The sequence below is a fragment of the Centropristis striata genome, chromosome 20, assembly GCF_030273125.1.
Source record: "Centropristis striata isolate RG_2023a ecotype Rhode Island chromosome 20, C.striata_1.0, whole genome shotgun sequence".
Taxonomy (NCBI): domain Eukaryota; kingdom Metazoa; phylum Chordata; class Actinopteri; order Perciformes; family Serranidae; genus Centropristis; species Centropristis striata.
In genome coordinates, this window is record NC_081536.1 from 6,148,309 (window position 1) to 6,168,920 (window position 20,612).

General features: G+C 37.5%; 1 protein-coding gene across 4 annotated transcripts in view; it reads right to left on the minus strand.

Annotated features, from left to right (window-relative positions):
* LOC131993362 (arginyl-tRNA--protein transferase 1) overlaps positions 1-19,761 on the minus strand; it is an 81,185-nt gene extending 61,424 nt beyond the window's left edge. For all 4 annotated transcript variants that reach the window (XM_059359232.1, XM_059359231.1, XM_059359230.1 and 1 more), the window contains exons 1-6: positions 19,608-19,761; positions 13,634-13,697; positions 13,441-13,503; positions 13,149-13,252; positions 12,660-12,896; positions 3,424-3,638 (exon numbers count right to left, since the gene is read on the minus strand). In XM_059359232.1, the coding sequence (XP_059215215.1) occupies positions 3,424-3,638; positions 12,660-12,896; positions 13,149-13,252; positions 13,441-13,503; positions 13,634-13,697; positions 19,608-19,716 (792 nt within the window). In that variant the 5' untranslated portion in view covers positions 19,717-19,761. The remainder of the gene's footprint in view (positions 1-3,423; positions 3,639-12,659; positions 12,897-13,148; positions 13,253-13,440; positions 13,504-13,633; positions 13,698-19,607) is intronic.
* Between the last annotated feature and the right edge of the window lie 851 nt (positions 19,762-20,612).

Here is a 20,612-nt window from a genome sequence, read left to right on the forward strand (position 1 = left end):
TGATGAATCTACAATGTAAATAGTCATGAAAATAAAGGAAACGCATTGAATGAGAAGGTGTGTCCAAACTTTTGGCCTGTACTGTAAACTTGCCTTCCCAATCACTCCAATGTATTTAAACTGCTTCAAAAGCAATAGGGTCCCCCAAAGTCACAGCTGCAAGATTCTATAGCAATTATCAAAACCCATCTTTTTAAACTGCCATATTGTTCCTAAAAATGTCATACAACATCCCTATTCTGTTTACTAAATTGTTCAATTATTATTTGTTATTTATTAGTTGTTGTGTTTTGTTGTTGTCACTGTACGGTGACCTTGAGTGATAAGAAGAAGAAGTGCCTATAAATAAAATGTATTATTATTATTATGGCAAGAGAAATATCAGAAAGTAAACGTGAGTATTTGTTGAAAATATCGAGGAATCATTTTCAATGTCCTTTATATTGTTAAAATAATTGATTATTTTCTATATTGGTATGTGATTTTATGCTTTATTTCTCTGTTCTCTGTCTCTGTTCTCTGTTCTGACGCAGGTCACTATCAAAGGTCAAACCTTGACTGTAATAAATATCTCTATGCATTTATATTAATCAGGTAATATGATTTTGATACATTGATTGTGTTTGTGTGTTAATATTGATGTAGAAAACTATGATTACTTTAATTACATATATTCCATTTGCTTAAACTGATTAAGATTCTATAACTCACAAAGAATGACATCCAGATATATTGATGCAGAGTTTTTGCTGTGTGTGTATGTGTGTCTGGAGAGGAGGGCCACAGAAGGCCAAGTGAAAGTCCCGTGTGAAAATGTCTGTAAGTCATAACAAGGAAAAATGTTTGTGCTAACAAGTTTGTTAGCAGGCCAAAAGGCCTTGTCCTGGGTAGCAGGGATTGTTTTGCCCAGGTGGCCTGATGTGTGACGGTATGAAAGAAGACTGGCGAATCAGCGATCATGAAGGCGGGACTTCCTGGAAGAAATCAACCAGCATGTTTTGTAAACAATTGTAAGGTTATTTTAATGGGTTCCAGGGAGGGAGACGTGGTTCAGACTTCACGAACTGAAAACACGTCTGTTTGTATTCAGGGACATGAGTTAATTTTGAACCCGGAGATCTCTGTAAAGTGCACATTTTTTGACGTATTGTAATAAAACTTTTGTTAAACTGAGAAACTTGGACGTCTCCAGCTCTTCATTTCCCCATCAAAGAATGCGCAGAAAAATGGTGAGGTTTTTTCTGTTGGTGACAGATTTTTTCTGTCGGTGACAGATTATCAATTTTCAAGGTTTCCTCATGCAATTTTTCTAACAATATCCTGCAGAATATTCTCATCAGTCAAGCAGCGTGATATCATTTAAATGCTTTTGTGTAACCTAAGTGTCTTTTGTGTAATCAATCTTCTGGTACTGGTTTGAAAACCTCTTAAAATCCTGCAGCTCATTGACAGTAGAGAAGGCCAATTGCCATCATAAGTCTGGGCCATATGACTATATATAAATGTCTGTTATGTACATTTTTCTATGATGTTTCTATTGCCATATTTACATCATCATAATGCTAATCCTTGCACGTGTGAGCAAAGCTGTAGTGAACTCTTTTGCTAACATGGAAAATACAGAAATATATTTTGCCATGTGGTTATTACCGAAACCCTATTAATTTGTTGAATTTCCAGAAAATATGCTGTATCGTGATATGAAATTACCTATATTGGTATAGAGGTAGAGATGCACCAATATCAGGCTGGATCAAATATTGGTGACAATAAGGCTGATCTATTTGGTTCAGTTCTATATTAGTATTTTATTATTATTATTATTATTATTATTATTATTATTAATAATAATAATAATAATAATAATAATAATAATAATAGTAATATAAATATTATTGTTAGTATCATTATTATCATCATCATTTTTTTTATTTTTATTTTTTCATTATTGAACAATACATAACAGTTAAGTCAATGTACAGTACAGGCCAAAAGTTTGGACACACCTTCTCATTCAATGCGTTTCCTTTATTTTCATGACTATTGACATTGTAAATTCATCAAAACTATTAATGAACACATGTGGAATTATGTACTTAACAAAAAAGTGTGAAATAACTGAAAACATGTCTTATATCCTAGTAAGCAAAGGGTGGTTACTTTGAGGAATCTAAAATAGAAGACATGTTTTCAGTTATTTCACACTTTTTTTGTTAAGTACATAATTCCATATGTGTTTATTCATAGTTTTGATGCCTTCAGTGAGAATCTATAATGTAAATAGTCATGAAAATAAAGAAAAACGCATTGAATGAGAAGGTGTGTGTCCAAACTTTTGGCCTGTACTGTATATCTATGTATTTATTTGGTACAATTTGTTTTGCAGGAAAGCAGGAAAGTAATGTTTTAATCATGCCTAATGTTGCCTTGAAAAATGATCCCAGTCACTTCCACACAGTGAGCCATACAGATGATTCATTAAACACTAGTCTCACAGAGCCAGACCTATCTTCGGTGTTTTGTCAGCTCTGAAGAAAGGTCTGGCTCTACCCATTACCATTCTGGGATGAGAAACACCCCAGCTTGAATGTATTTCTATAAACCAATTACAATAGTCTTGGATGGTGCTAAACTGGATGAATCATCAGAATCGACTGCTCATCATCCAAATTGTCCTTTAACCATAAATGTGATGCGGCCTCGCCACATCAGCAGAGTGGCTCAAATAGAGGCATCTGTCAATTATTTGACTTGTAAAGATAATTAACCTTCGTTTGCAAAGGATGACCTTCTGTTCATGCTCACTTAGTGAAATGGAACGATAATTTCAGGCAAACAAATGAATCCAATTGGAGAGAGCTGACTGGGAGGAGGTCTTACCGGTCTTGTCTCAGGGGGGGACGCAGACAAGAGACAGACACTGCCTGGTTCATCAGTGCATCTGGCTCAAATCTTGGTCAAGACCAAGAATGACGTTACTCTACCAACCTCAGCTTGAGGCCTTCGCCAGGGACCTTTTCTACATCGTTCTGCCCCCTGCCAAAAGTTCATTTCCATGTCCTCTTATGCCGGCTGAGCTGGGAGCTGTGGTTTTAATGTCATCAGCAGGGTAATACGACCCAGTTTGTGTGGTGTGCTTGTCGTTTGGTTGAATTCAAACTGGGAAGAGGTGGTTTTTCCACTCTGCTCTGGCCAGCTATCCTCCCCGCACACATAAACACATGGTGAAGTCACTGGAGCTTGGGGAAGAGTGCTCTGTGAAACCAAATTTTCAAGCTAACTGAATCCAAACATTCTGGAGACAGAGAGCTCAACCAAAAACACTATTTCGTAATGATAGCTGGAATCGTCACAATAGGCTAATGTTTATTCCAAGTCGCATAAAAAGAGAAAAGAAAATACCGACTCTACATTTCTGCTCACCTCAAGGCAATGAGAAGAGTTGTCAGGCAATGACTCATTGATGAAATCTTCAAGGAGCTTGGGTTGGCTGGACGGGGCCGGACTGGGCGGGGTAGGAGAGACAATGGAGGAGACCCCATCAGTGTTTTGTCTAATCTGCTCTTTCTGAAGACGGCGCTCCTTCCTTAAATCTTTGGCCTTCCGACATGGCGGCCGGCCAGGATCAGCTCCCATCCCTGCAACCCAGAGAAAAGACAGAGGAGGAGGAGGAGATTTATGAATAGGTGTTTTCAGATAAAAGAGATCTGGGGAACTGCAGTATTTTCATGATTAATCAATGAATAAAATAATTGGCGACTCAATTTTACTACTTTGTTACAAGCTGTTGCATGTGTTCTGTGTTGTCTGCAGTTTATACAGCCACTAGGTTCTAGAAAATGTCTGTGGTCTGAGTTGCACTGGTTAATGTGTTCAACCAATATTACCTCACTTGCTTCACTCAAGAGTACCTACTCTGAAATAGGAGGTGAAAATGTCCCTCAAAAGCGCTCAAAGAACTGTGATCATTCCTAGTTCTTGTGATGTGGACACAATAAAAAGAGGGGTTCTTCAAACTTTGTTCTTAGAGAAATAGTTCCTCAGGTCCAAAAGCTGTCATTGACTTAGGGGTGGCTGTGGCTCAGTTGGTAGAGTCGGTTGGCCCCCAACCGAAGGGTTGGTGGTTCGATCCCTGACCATCGCAGCCTACATGTCGAAGTATCCTTGAGCAAGATCCCAATGGTGGCAGGTGGTACCGTTTAGGGTAGCCTCTGCCACCAGTATGAATGTGTGTGTGAAAGGGTGAATGAGCGCAGTCCGTAGTGTAAAGCGATTTGAGTGGTCGCAAAAGTGACTAGAAAAGCGCTATATAAGTGCAGGTCCATTACCATTACCATAGAGATACTAAGTCGATCAACACTATAATTTTGTCGACTAATCATTTCTTTGATTTAATCAACAGATCTGTAAAACAAAGTTTCTCCACAAAGGATCTGGCAAAAGCACCACCTTAAAGTTTGTGATTATCGGAGAATAAGTTATATACATTTCTTGGAAAGCAACGTAAAACTAATGGATAAAAAAGAAAGACTAATGGATAAAAAGAAATACAAAACGACAGGTGATCCACCAATCGACTAAGAGAGGGAAGCACTACCAAAAACCCCTAAAGCTAAACAAGAGATACTGGTTAGGTGGAGCTCCATAAAAACAATATTCTTAAGCTATTCTCATGTAAAAGACATGACCATGACCATTTTTAAAGTTTTTCCAGGTGAGAGTATGGAAGAAAAAGGCAGTTATGAGAAATCGAATTATTCCTTTCATGCTGTCTTTGGAATAAGACTTAAGGTGGTGACTTCAAACTGCTGGTATTGATGAGCCTCAAATTTGGGGCAGATTTTGTGAGTGTTAGACCATGTTTCCATTGGATTTTCCCCTGTCCCTCTGGGCAAATGGGCTGCCATGTTTACTTTAGTGTACCCCCTGCTCTGCTTAAGAAGCAAGTCTCAACAGAAAGGCCTATGGAAGTCATTTTCTTGTTTCCCTGCCTCAATAGTCTTGACATTACATCATTGCTAAGGAGGCCATAAAACAATATGATCTGTGTTGGCCCACATGAGTAGCAGCAAGGAAAAGAAAAAGTCATAATGAATCCAAGGGTGGTTTTTCTTCTTCTAATAACTATGATGATGAAGATAACTTGAACTAAAATGCAGTTAAACTGTTAAATCTCAATATATTGTAGCGCAATACTCAACACATCGCAAAATGCTTAAAATCGAAATAATATTGAATTGTGACACAAGTATTGAGATAAAATCGTATCGTGGGATCTCTGGTGATTCCTACCTCTATTGTCAAATTGTATTTACTGTTTGTAAAATGTACACAATGTTACAGACTTTTAATCTAGCTAGCATAACATTAGCCTTCTGCCTAACTACTGAGCCAAAAGCCCAAGGTATTACCAGGGAAACAGCTGCGGTTTGTGAAAAACTTTGGATTTTAATTGTAAAATGCATGAAAATATAATAGTCAATTTTTTTTCTTTGGCAAGTAACTGTGGTATAAGTGGGTAAATCAGGAAATAATGGACAAAGTGGAGTCCAGTATCTTGCCTCTGTGGGCATTAACCTTTATTTATTTTATGGAAATGGTGTTAACCCTAACTTCCCTCAACCTTTACCCTAGTAAATTGTAAAATGCATGTCTTGACATTACATCATTGCTAAGGAGGCCATAAAACAATATGATCTGTGTTGGCCCACATGATTAGCAGCAAGGAAAAGAAAAAGTCATAATGAATCCAAGGGTGGTTTTTCTTCTTCTAATAATTATGATGATGAAGATAACTTGAACTAAAATGCAGTTAAACAGTTAAATCTCAATATATTGTAGCGCAATACTCAACACATTGCAAAATGCTTTAAATCGCAATAATATTGAATTGTGACACAAGTATCGAGATAAAATTGTATCGTGGGATCTCTGGTGATTCCTACCTCTACTGTCAAATTGTATTTACTGTTTGTAAAATGTACACAATGTTACAGACTTTTAATCTAGCTAGCATAAAATTAGCCTTCTGCCTAACTACTGAGCCAAAAGCCCAAGATATTACCAGGGAAACCGCTGCGGTTTGTGAAAAACTTTGGATTTTAATTGTAAAATGCATGAAAATATAATAGTCAATTTTTTTTCTTTGGCAAGTAACTGTGGTATAAGTGGGTAAATCAGGAAATAATGGACAAAGTGGAGTCCAGTATCTTGCCTCTGTGGGCATTAACCTTTATTTATTTTATGGAAATGGTGTTAACCCTAACTTCCCTCAACCTTTACCCTAGTAAATTGTAAAATGCATGTCTTGACATTACATCATTGCTAAGGAGGCCATAAAACAATATGATCTGTGTTGGCCCACATGATTAGCAGCAAGGAAAAGAAAAAGTCATAATGAATCCAAGGGTGGTTTTTCTTCTTCTAATAACTATGATGATGAAGATAACAGTACTGAATGAGGTTGTGACTAGCAGAACGCACATTTTGCTTTTCCCCTAAACAAGACTAACATGAACTTTCTCTGAAGCAACTGAGTCTCTCCCTGTTTCCCTCTCTCTGTCCCCCTCCTCATCCTTCTGCTCCTCCCCTCCTCCACCACCTCCTCCTGGGCTCTTGCCAAGCCCTCCAGCTCTCCGGGCATCCCATGTCAACAGTTTACACGCCCACATCCTGTTTGGAGCAATAAGGAAACGAGAGCCATTTCCTGCTTGTCCTATTGCCAGCCGCCGCCATCAGCTCCCTCGCTAACTTTCCCCTGTGTCGACGTAACGAGGAAGAGAGGGACGCCTTGTCCTGACTGGGGGAGAGGGAAACTCTGGCACTGGCCATGGTTCACTGGCAGCATTCAAGTTCAGCTGACTCAAGCTTCTTTCTACTGTAAGGTACAGCTTCTGTCCTGTGAATAGTAAAACAGACCACAGGAGGAAGTATAGGCAGATTCTGGCTTATTTCATGATCTATCTTAAAACCCTGACTCAACTACACTTCAATCCAGTTGGACTTAAGGAGGGCCTATTATGCTTTTCCTTATTCATGTATAAAAGGTTACAATGTAAGATTTTTATATGAGACATGGGCAAAATGTCGAATAATGTGGTAACAGTATGTAAAAGTAATCCCTGTGAGCCAAAACCTCTGTTCTGAACACTTTATTTCCAACAGTTTTTTTTAACTCTCGGCTCAAAATGATCAAAATGAACCTGGTGACGAATTTTTATCAACGGTCACTCGCTCCAGACACCTTATTGTTGTGATTACATTACATTCACTGCTACATGTTGGTACATGCTAATGTCAGGGACTGTTGTAATCTTTGTTGTAAATGTTGCTTATTTCTCCCCAATTTCAACTCAAATTCCTGCCGGAACATGTTGATTATGTAGTTATTGGTTTATTGTTTTTTTACGGTAAAAAAAAAAAAAAAAGCTGCTTTACTCTGTACATATTGAACAGTAACACAGAGTGCACATATGCAGAAACACTGACCAATCACAGCAGCCTGAATTTTTTCAGGAAGGGTGTTTAAAGAGACAGGCGCTACAACTGAGTGTCTCAGACAGAGGCTGAACAGACGTGCAGTGGCTATGGACATTATGAAAAAAGTAAAGTGTTTTTTGAACATTAAAGTGTAGAAACCCAAAATACTACTATGATCCAGGAATATGCATAATAGGTCATCTTTAATGTCGTCTTACATATCACTAAATTCTGAGTTCTTGTGAACAATCTCTTTCAAGTCTTACCCGTTACTAGATGGGAAATTGCCAGGTCCTTGTATCATCTCAATGGCCCTGTTTTATTTAATGTAACTGACTGGAGGCCCTCTGACACACACATACAACCCTGGGAGATATAACTTGGTGAAATGGTTTTCCTCTGTTAGAATAAATACGACAAGGCCAAGACAGACTGGTCACACAGAGTCTGAACTGTGTTCATCACACCGTCTCATCCACAAACACATCAACCTTTCCATCCAATCACAGCCGCTCTCTTTCTTCTAACTACACTCTCACTGCACACACACTTTGTCTCTCTGTCTTTCTTTCCTTCTCTCGGTCTCTGAGACACAGGTACTCCTGAGGACAGCGTGTTCAGCCTCGGTGAAGATAAAGTCTGACAGATCAGTTCCTGTGGAAGGCACATGCTCCCGCTGCAGCAGTTAGCACTTCATAAAAGCTGTGACACTTTCCCTCCCTGCTTCCCCAACCGACTCTCAGACAGCCTAAACTGTCTGGAATGGTGACATACTGCTTTTCTTGCATGTAAACATGCAGAGACACTAAATTAATTTACTGTGGGAGGAGGATGCTGTTGTCTGAGAGCAGCCACTAACATCTGAACATGGAGGTCTGCAGTGTCATTTCAAAGTTAGTATACTCTGGAAAACTGCTTCCTAAAATATATTACTTACTGCTGCTTACAAACCAACACATCTGAGCCATAAGCCATCATGCTTCCATTTTATGAATACCACATTTCACAACAGTCTGGGTGAATACTCGTTTCTGATTGGCTGCAAGGTGTCCATTAATTCCTGACAATGGACACCTACCAAGAAGTTTCACTTAAATTATCTGTTCATCGTTCTACTTTAATGTGCTGACTTGTAGTAATCATAGCAACTGGGAGGCAGTCAAAGCCTTAGTTTACAATTTATTGCAATTACTTCCAACACTGAGTTTCGTCCTTTAATGCCACATCCTCTGAATACCACAGCAAGGAGACTGTAGCACAAAAGCAGCAAGAAGGACACTGCCACCCTGAATTTACTGCTAAAAATACTTTTAAAGTGTACTTTACATAAGTGATAGTCTCACATCCCATTCATGATTCAACTCACTACTTCTGGCTGCAGCTGACAGTATACTTGGTCCATCATTTGTGTCTAAAAATCTTGATATTGAAGAGTGGAAAATTACAGGGGGCTAGTCTTGTTGTTTAACACATTTTCGGGGGGGGGGGGGGTGTCGCAATATTTTTCATGGCAATATTCTATTGATGGGCTCACTCTTAGGAATATACTGGAGATACTGCCATCATATGAAACTAGAAGATCTAAGGACTCTATAGGCACCATGTGCATCAGAATATTGTGTCGGGAAGTTGTCAAAATAACGCTGCAAATGTAGGCTTTGTTTAAGTTATTATTTGTTTAATTCAAAAAAATTCAGAGCAGTGAAGCTTAAAGTTGAGGAAAGTTTGGGAAAATGCTGCAGTTGTTGTCGTCCATACATGTTTGATATCAGTTAAGTTCAGTTACTTTGTCGGTCAGTCTGTGGGTTTGACTCTCATTGTGGAGAAAAAAAAAGACTGAAGTGAGATGAATAGAATGAGTTTTTTCTCTTATTTGACAAAACAGTTCTTGATTCAATCTCATTTTGTGGACACAAAATGCAGTTAAACAGTTAAATCTCAATATATTGTATCTCAATACTCACCACATCGCGAAATGCTTAAAATCGCAATAATATTGAATTGTGACTCAAGTATCGAGATAAAATCGTATCGTGGGACCTCTGGTGATTCCTACCTCTATTGTCAAATTGTATTTACTGTTTGTAAAATGTACACAATGTTACAGACTTTTAATCTAGCTAGCATAACATTAGCCTTCTGCCTAACTACTGAGCCAAAAGCCCAAGGTATTACCAGGGAAACAGCTGCCGTTAGTGAAAAACTTTGGATTTTGACTGTAAAATGCATGAAAATATAAATAAATAGTAAAAAAAAATATTTGGCAAGTAACTGTGGTATAAGTGGGTAAATCAGGAAATAATGGACAAAGTGGAGTCCAGTATCTTGCCTCTGTGGGCATTAACCTTTATTTATTTTATGGAAATGGTGTTAACCCTAACTTCCCTCAACCTTTACCCTAGTAAATTACTCACTTTGTAATAAAACTCTTTTATATCTTTATTCTCAATCATGAATTAGAATTTCCAAAATAAGTCCCTTTTAAGCAATCGAAATGGTTTCACCTTGCATATCAGAAATGAATAGCTCAATGAACACATTGAAAATACTTTATTTCAAGAATCTAAACCCTTGCAATTTGTATGCAATTTTCACTACTTGTGAAGTTTTTGCAGGACACAACATTCTATCGACTTCTGTATCTGTTTACTTCTGCTTTGCTATATGGAAAATGGGGAGCTATGTTTTCTTTAGCGAGAACTGGAACGTGCCCAAAGCCATAAAGCGCTCCAGTCATAAAACGAGAGGAAAGATATGTCCAGGTGTTTTCTGTTGGAGGTGAATAAAAGGGGGGAGTGGAGGACCACTAGCCCAACATAGTAAATCCTCATTTCTTTTTTCTAGCCTCCTGAAAAGGCTTGTTATTTCTGACAGTCTGAGGAAGAAACGTGTGTTGCTGACACAGGTGTAATAGCAGAAGGATACTGGCACTGCTTAAAGTTTTCTCTGTATGTTTATGTCTGCATCTGGATCGACCCGTGCCAACACCAAGCTCCCTGGCTTTTGATTAATGAGTGTGGGGTCCTGTTCTCATTAGATGTTTCAGAGGGGAAAAAGTGGTTGAGGCCTGAAACATGAGCAGTTGTTAGAAGTGCTGCTTCCTGTGACTAATAGGAGTTTATTATCTCCTCGCTGTGAGTGTTATTTATTCATTACTGTGAGTTGGCTGTGAGGATATCCTGTACTGGAGAGTGAGGAGGAGAACATGACAGATAAGCCCAAACCAGACACACTCCTGCAGACATAGAAACACCAGCCTCATTCAACAAGCTGCTGCACAGTGAAGTCTATTACAAGGGGAACAGTGACACACGGTGGTGAGAAGTGGTAGTGAGCCACCACAGTGCTGAAGGGTCATTAAAGCTACAATCACCTTGGGGTCCTGGAGACTGTCTTTAAAAAGAAAATGTTTCTAAACTTCAAAGTCATGTACCTATGTGATCTGGACAGACTTGAATATGCTAAGCGGGACAAATACCTTTTGAGAGTGTTGTTAGTGGGAGGAAAAAAGGCTCTGACCAGGAAATGGCTCAAGAAAGACAAACCGACAACAAATGATTGGATTGATGTAATTTACAATATATATGTTATGGAAAGAATAACATTTAAACTAAGAAACCAAACTGATGTTTTTGAAGAGAACTGGTCAAAATGGCTCAGCTATGTGTTAACTGTAAGACCTGATTTCATATAGATCGCAAAGATAAGATCAAACCCTCTATTAAGATTTTTTTTTGTATTATTTATTTATTTTTTAATTACTTCGCTATTTTCAAGCAGCATCCTTATATTTTTATGTATGATGTGCTTATGTCGACTCTGCTGTTTTACTTAATGCACAATCCTCCCCTTGTTATGTTATGTTTATGTTTATGTTATGTTGTATGTTCTTGTGCCCACTGGCACTTATGTGTATGTTACTAAGAAAAAACGAATAAAAAGTAAATAATAAAAAAAAAAAAGCTACAATCACTACTTTTAACATCGTCCCTAATGCAGTTTCAAAGACATAAACAATAAATAATAAAACCTAAACAACAGCAAACTCAATAAAAGCACATAACAAATTGCCATTCCAGTGTAAAGGCCCAGGTTTTGGGTTGAATAGTGACTACTCAGTCCCGGGATAAATCTATATAAAAAATATATATATTTGCCTTTTGTCATATACTTAGAACAACAGTATTTGAAATACACGATTGGAGTGAGTAAAACTACACTGATTAAAAAATCCTGGATCTTAGTGTTCAGGAAATATATACAACCCAAATTCCATAAATGTTGGGACGTTGTCTCAATCATAAATAAACCAGAAGCTAGAACTTGCTAATCATTTTTGACATATATTTCATCTGAAACAAAGACAATTTACGTGTTTACAAAGACAATATATTTGAATATCAAACGATCAACTTTTTAAAAATGTATTCTGTTTTTTATTTACATTTTATGGGTCCCAACTTTTTTTTGGAATCGGGGTTGTCCAGTAATTGACATTAGTGCTACCACTTTATGACACTATTATTATTATTATTATTATATTATAATAATAATTATTATTATTATATTATAATAATAACTATTATATTATAATAATAATAATAATAATTATTATTATTATAATATTATATACAATTATTATAAATATACAATTATTATTATTATATTATAATAATAATATTATATAATTTTTATATTATAATAATAATAATTAGCAGAAGAAAAAAATAATGTTAAGACTAAATTATTATTCAGTCATTACTACATTACGTTATTTAGCCTATCAATGCGTTCTTATTGCCATTTAGTTTGCCTTATAATCCACTCATTAACTGACTGAAGTATACAGCTGCTGTGTCACTCTCCCGCTTAAGGCTGAAAGACATGTGCACTGCCAGAACAGGTCAAGCATGGGTCAGAGGTTGGAACATTTTTTTTTTCCAATCTATTAATTAACTTATCACTGCAGCTCTAGATGCATTCTTCAGGTTGTTATGAAAAAAAGAAAACTTTGTTAAGCAAGCAAAGACACCTGAAAGCTATCCTAAGAAAAAAACAAGGCATATAAATAGGTACTAAGTTGCATCATTATGAGTTGCTGTAATTACTTTTCTAATAAGTATTTTATTAATCAGCAACATCAAGAACAACAATCATTGTTGATGAATCAGGTTCCTCACCCGGTTTAGGAGCTGTGGCTGTTGTTCTCTCATCCTGGACAGAGCCCTGATCCTTTCTAGATGTTTCCGAGCTGGTCGGTGCAGCATCAGCTACCTCCTTCTGAGCTTCTGTAATAGCAGGACACTCTGGAAGTTCCTTCTGAATGTCTTTGATGCTAGCACACTTCTCTTCTGAGTGACAGGCTTTACTTGGTTCTCGTGGACATGCGTCCTCACACACTGAGTCCATTGGCTCCCCTGCAAGGCACAAAATAACTTACACCAGTTAATGTGTACTACAGAGCCACAGTGCCAGCACTGTTGAGTGTGTGCCCATCTTTTACTGGATTTCCAGCCATTGCACTCTGATGCACCCGCAGTCCAATAATCCAATAGTGTTGGCTGCTGATTGCTGTTTTTTCATGCATGTACTTTATATTAAAAAGGAGAAAATAATCAGACACTACAGATGCAATAGTAACTATTATGCAAAAATAAATGTAATCTCACCATCATCCTGTCCCTTTGGCAGTTCCCCTTTGGAAATGAATTTGCTAATCTTCTTCAGGATTTTCTTGTGGGATTTGGAAGGCTGGAATTTCAGTGCGTGACATCTTGACAGAGAGAACAAAGGTAAAGATTTGGTAAGAACAACATATGCATTTATAAATTTCTGCAGCAACACAAATATTTGCTTGGTGATTTAATATATTTATCATACTACCATGCGTCATCCTCATGTGCTTTTGTCAACTTTGAAGTTAAGTGAACCATAGGGGAAAATTCAGATGGATACAATTACCTGATGGTATATTGTGGACAGCATGTCTTGTTCAATTTGGGCTTATAGACATATTTCCCACTTCTGAAAAAAAGGAGAGAACAGATAACCTTCACTTAATCACTTAAACACATAATCAATGATTTGAAACATCTTAATAATATTAATTGGACAATATTAAGCAGGATGCATGAAGGCAGAGACAGATACTCGCCTTCTCCATCCTCGGTCTATGAGGTCTTGGTAGTCTTGTACAGTCATGGTGTGAGACCACATCCCTGTAGAAAACAAAAGGAACATTATAACTTAAAATATTTAACTGATTACCTCCACTAAAGAGGCCAGATTTTCAGCTCAGTCTATTTGTGCTTTTGTCAGCAGGATTATTACAAAAGTTTTGTGAACTTTTGTGAAACTTTGTGAAGGGGTGAAGCATGGGCTATGGAAGAACCGACAACATTTTGAAGCGGATCCAAAAAAAAATAAAAAATGAACTTTTGGTATCATTGCTAGATAAGGCATTGGTGCTGCATTCATGTGCTGTTGGAATAATTGGAAAATTGAGTTCCTGACATCCCCTCAACTCAAACAGCACCAGTGAAAATTTTCAGTACACACTCTTGTTCTCAACTGATCTGTTTCCTTTGCTCATCTTTGTCACATACACTACTGGTCAAAAGTTTTAGAACACACCAACTTTTCCAGAATTGAATTGAAAATTAAGCAGTTTAATGTCTCAGTGTACTCTGAAATTAATGCACATTTGCAACATTTAAAATTCTTTATTGAGCATAATAGTGTTTTGAAAGTTAAAAAAAAGATTCAAAATCACATTTTATGTTGGACTAAAGGACTAAAAAAAGATACAAAATGACCAAAAAAAGACACAAATTGACAAAAAAAGACACCAAAAGACACAAAATGACTTAAAAAGACACAAAATGACCACAAAAGACACAAAAGACACAAAATGACTTAAAAGACATTTCTTGTTCCCTGAAAAAGGCCTTCTGGTATAATTCTGAAATGTACATTATTTTTCAGTTTTTGTTAACATTACCTTTTTTATTCACCTCTGGCAGTTCACCACTTACCTTTGTACCCTTTCAAGCTGTTCATTTGACTTGAACTGCTTGAGTTTCAATAAAAAACTGGAAAAATTGGGGTGTTCTTAAACTTTTGACCAGTAGTGTAAATACTAGAAACAGTTATCAACGTGTTGTTGAAGCACTTTAAGCAATAAATTAAAAAATAAACTTTCATGTTGCATCCACATTACAATTTAAAGCACATGAACATACCAAAGTCGGAAGAATGACTTTCCAACTCAGGGAATAAGACCATCTGAGAAGTATGTGAATGCACCTTTAGCCTTAGTTTCATATTACACTGCTTTTCAACAGAAATAAAATATCCATCAGCATATAGAGACTGTTATTTTTAGACTGAAATTTGAGGTATCTATGCAAGGACAGTGTTTTTTTCATGAAGCTGCTCACAGATTCTATTGGGAGGTCCATAATTTGTTTCATCTTAAATCACTGCGACCCCCAAAGTACTGTACATTCCCACAGCACAGGATGTTAGCACCACAGCAGCTTAGATCATACTTCCCAGAACTAAAGTCTGACCTCACAGTTTTAACTCCTGACCTTCTCCTCTGCAACCATATACAGTTTGCACACGCAAGGAAAAATTGATGAAAGTCTCAGTGACGCAACCGCTATCAGTTTACATCTATAAACACCCGAGGGAATTCACTGTATAATGGTTCACACAACACACACTGAATTCGCAACTAATAGTTTATGTCCCAGAGGAAGAGTGTTCAGCCAGAGTCCACAGAGACAAGGAGACGACACAGTGTGTCCCACAGAGACACTTCAGCAGTGAAGCAGTGAATGACTGCAGCCAGTACTAAGGTCAGCAGATAGAACAGCAAAACTGCACATTTTCTTGAAAAAAATTGCAGTTTTTACTTATCATAAGGATCAGATATAATCACCATAATAAATATCTAATAAGTCAAAATCTCCCATACAGCATGTTTATAGAAATCAGTCTCAGTGATGTATCACTACAGTGTCAAATACACATTTTAACAGTAACTCAAAAACAAGTTTTCACCAGCATAAAAACTGAACAAAGGGAGTCATAAAGCTATTTATTCATAAAAGGAATTAGGGTTATGAATCCTTTGTCTTGAAGACAGACATTGAAGATTCTAACTAAAAGAATTAGGTCATTATACAAACTTTGTCTTGTGTACCCTGCTCTGAGGATCAAAACTGTGACAATACTGGAAGAGATGTTTGTCTTGTTCTTTGTTGTCAGACTGTGATTAAAACTGACACGACACTGTAATCCTCCAACTGAAGACAAGGGACAGGAAAACACTCAAAAGGAGACCTTCTTGTATTTTCCAGAGAAAACACATGAACAAGAGTGAAACCCAAGAAAATACCCAGAATATATCTATAATTTAAGATCCTTCAGGATTTAAGTTTAAATACCACACATTTATGACCTCGGCATACATTTAGAATATAATCTCTCAGGGGGTTTCTGCCCTATGACCCCGAGTGTTTAGGTCCCAAAATTCTCATGATCTCAGCCATTACAGAGCTGTCAAGTTTAAGTATAAAATATTCATTTTTGGAGAACACAACAGGGTCAATGAATGACACAGGCAAGAACACTGCAACTATAAGTCAAAGCTAAAACAAATAATTGTTAAATATTTTGATAATCAATTAATCATTAAGACATTTTGCATGCAAAAACTGCAGAAAATTCTGTTTACAGCCACTCAATTACAGAGAAAATAACCTGCAGATTAATCGATAATGAAAATAAGTGTTAGCCCTAGCAGGAAGTCAGAAGTTTAAAAAGGTAATAGTTTCAAAATCCAAACAAAAGTGAGCTTAATGTGAGTGCAACAGCTGCACAACAGGAGTGCCTCTCCATGTTTCACACCTGATCTATTTTTCAGCGTCCCCTGAGGCGTGACAGACAGAGTCACACAGAGGAGGGCAGATGTAGTTTGGGCTCCCGTTTGCTTTGCATGCAACAACGTTGCTGATAACATCACTGAACCAATCACATAGAGGAAAACATTATCTCACTAAGCACCTGCTTGGAAAAGCTTTTAGTACAACAGAAACATTGATAATAAATCTGATAATCGCTCTGTTGATCTATAGCCGTCATTCCAGGAAAATGCACGCACTACAGTAAAACTATAATATGATATGAGGATATCAGAAGAACGTCCAGACAATCAGAAGTGTCCACACAAGGTTGCCGTAACCTTTAAACACTGTTACGGTCCACTTACAAGAATCACACCGGGAGTGCATTCTCCCTCCGACATGCCCACATGATGCAACAGATCCAGATTACCACCCTTATCTTAGATTAGACAACAGCTCTCGTCTGCGGGCTCTGAGCCAAATCACTCATTGACTGCATTACGAACTGCCTGAACCCTAATTATAGTCAACCTGTCTCGTCCCTGCTTCACCTACTCTGATGACCTTATTCTGTCCCGCACAGAAAATCCCTTCCCATCTCTTTATAGCTCTGTATCAAACTCAGAACTTCTAAAAATTGCAGTGTTACATTGACCTTGGTAACCTTTAAATGAAAGCCACTAAACACAACATGCAGCATGGTATCTATTAGTACATTTAAGCTCTGCTCAACTGTCTTGTTCAGGACTTTCACTGCATGTGACTGTAGTTTGTGTCACCCGGCCTGTGAGCAGATTCATGGAAGGGATGTTCCCGGTACTTAAGGATTCTTGTGGACTGATGAAACTTTACTCTGAATTAACCCAATATACCAAGCTTTCATTACATTTCATTAATAATTCAGTTATACAGCAGGAATTGCGTGTTCAAGACAAGACTCAAACATATGGTTTAGGAGCTTTCGCTGTATTTTTTGTATAAACAAAGCTTTATACTGTATATTCAACGCTATGTGGCTGTGAAACGCTGACATTTAGCTGACTGACAAACAGATGTATAAACAAACTAATTTCTTGTTTGTCACTTAGGCATCGGTAGTCGTATGCCAAGTAAAATTGGTGGCAAACATGTGAAAACTAGATACTGTGAGAAATACAAGAAATCTCAACAAAAACTGGCAGATTTAAATGCTCAACCCACTGGCTGTTTTTGTGTCCTTATGTAACATTGTGTCCTTGTGTACATTATCACCTTAAACAAACCCTCGCAGGGTTCACTTGGAAGTGAGCCCAAGCAACCAATCACAACTGATCAGAGAGAAAGGATTTCCACTGCAGCTGACTGGAGTTATTTATCATATACCATGAACTGAACAATGATGAAAACACACTCCTGCATTCACTTAAACTACAACACAGGAGAAGAAGAAATGAACAAGGTATTAGTTGTACCACTGTGTGTTTATCTTACAGAGAAACAGTGACAAAGCAGCAGTTTGTTGCCACTACAAATAGCAAACCCACTGCTTCTGTCTCAGCATGTTGTGAAATCTCTTGTTTACCTTCTTGTTTATGCAGCAACTCGCGTTTATCATATTATATTACTTACATATTACGTTACTTACAGCTTTTTGTAACAGTAAATAAAACCCATGTGTTCCTAATGACCATCAGATCTGAGCTCTCATCATTCATGTCAGTCATTTTTTGTCAAAATTCTTGTTGTTTTTTGCCTAAATCATCTCCACATGACGCCGGCCACCTATGGTAAAATTGCCTACATCCTCAGTTGATCAGATCATGTGATGTTACCCCTTTAAAATCATCAATTCTTTGACAATTTGCCACATTCATAGGCATCAGATAAGAAACCAGTAAAGAAGAGCTTGAGGGAGATTGTTTAGTTATCAGTTTAGTTTATCAGTGTTTTATTGTTGATACTAACATTGGTAACACTTTATCTTGAAGGTGTCTACATAAGAGTGACATGAGCATGTCATAAACATGACATGGGATGTGTCATGAACATTAATGACACTTTGAAGTAACATTAATGCTCATGATACTTGTTATGTCATGTTTCTGACAGGCTTAGATGATAGATAGATAGATAGATAGATAGATAGATAGATAGATAGATAGATAGATAGATAGATAGATATACTTTATTTATCCCAAGCTGGGACATTACAGAATTACTTGTGTGACTCTTATGTAGACACCTTCAAAATAAAGTGTTACCATATCTTGCTTAAGTCACAAAGGCATGTTCAAAAAATTGCCCAAGTCATTTATTTCTCTTAAATTACATAATTTACATACAGTGTTATTACTATGCCAATAGCCTTACTTTGCTACATCCTTTTTGAGTGAAATAATCAATAAATGCCATATGTTACACTTTTGGTGAAGTTTTTTTGTGTTTCCTGCAAAACTTGAAAAAAATTAGTTAGGCGATTATTTTAACAGTGTGACGATATTATGTTACTTACAGCTTGTTACAGTAAATAAAACCCATGTGCTCTAATGACCATCAGATCTGAGCTCTCCACACCAAAATATGCATCGTATTTCAGCATGTCATTTATTCTACCTACCACGTAAAAGTCACTTATTCCAGTGTCACAGCACTGACAGACCAAATGAAACTGAGACAGCTGCACTTTCCCTGGAAAGGAAAATATCCTAGATCCCCTGTCCTGCTTTGACTATAGTGTTCGTTAGCTAGCTTGATGCTAGTAGAGATGTTAACAAGTGTGACTACAGCTAAGCTGCTAATATTACAGCGTTAGTCTTGAATAATTATCACAGTCCAATCTCAAAGTAATTGAGCAATAGCAGCCCACTCCTACTTAATCTTTTTAACTCACTGTAGTCTTAGAAAGTCTCGGTTTGTTCCCCACGATTAAGGAGTTGGGCTCCAAGATGCTAAAGGCTGAAAACCGAGTTAGCATTAGCTAACAAACCTGACACTACCCGAGTAACGTTTGGTGGACGTTAACTTATGTCTGCACTCAGTCAAATGTGCTGGTCTTGTAGTGTAAGAACATCACAAATAATACGATTTGCTCAGGTTAAATGACATTAGGATTACTGTGTCATTAGGTTAGCTAGCCCTGTTTCAAAAGCAGCAAGTAACGTTTGACGGGGCTAAGTCGTTAGCATAAGCCAGTTCAGTGGTACCGACAAGCTGTTTCTTCGCTACTTAGACACTTACCATGAGAGAAGTTTCCTACGTCATTTTTACAGTAACCACACCGGTAACCGCAATCCCCGCCGAAATATTCAACTATAGTATAAGACTTGTTCCCTGCCATCTTTAACATGGGGTCAGATGACAGCTGAGTTTGCCCGGTGTCCGGGCAAGTCCTGCTGGATGACAAACCCCGCCCACACCCTCTACGTCATCCGTGATGCGTTAAAGACAAGTGGGAGCTTTAAAAATACTATTTTGTTTCTTTGTGCCTTTAAAAAAAAGAATTAGAACTTTACTTTAAAACGCTGTCTAACTCCCTCAACCAAAAAGCTGTAAAGACTAATTATTAGCTCACGATTTAAATGGTAAAATGGACCTGCACTTGTATAGCGCTTTTCGACCACTCAAAGCACTTTACACTACAGACTGTGCTCATTCACCCTTTCACACACACATTCATACTGGTGGCAGAGGCTACCCTAAACGGTGCCACCTGCCACCATTGGGAATTCATTCACACACCGATGAACACAGCACATCGGGAGCAATTTGGGGTTCAGTATCTTGCTCAAGGATACTTCGACATGTAGGCTGCGATGGTCGGGGATTGAACCACCAACCCTTCGGATGGGGGCCAACCAACTCTCCCAACTGAGCCACTGAGCCGCTTAACGTATCTACTGAATCTGTGTGAGTATATAATTATAAATGCACATATATTTATATTTATTTTTTTACTGAATTTCTTACATTCTTTATCAATCTTGGCTAAACCAACATAAACCCTTGGTGCTGGATATATTTGTAACTGTTCAAAATGTCCGTATTGTTCTATGTTTTTTGTATCATTTGTATAATGTAATCTTCACGAATAGAAAATTTAAAAAGTACTATTTTGTTTCTAATATGTATTTTTACATTGAGAAAATTGTCAATTTTTTTGTAATTTGAATTTTGTATTCAATGAAGTTTATTTAAAAGAATAAAATAAACTAGGACTGCAAGTAGTGAACGGGCCCTAGCAGT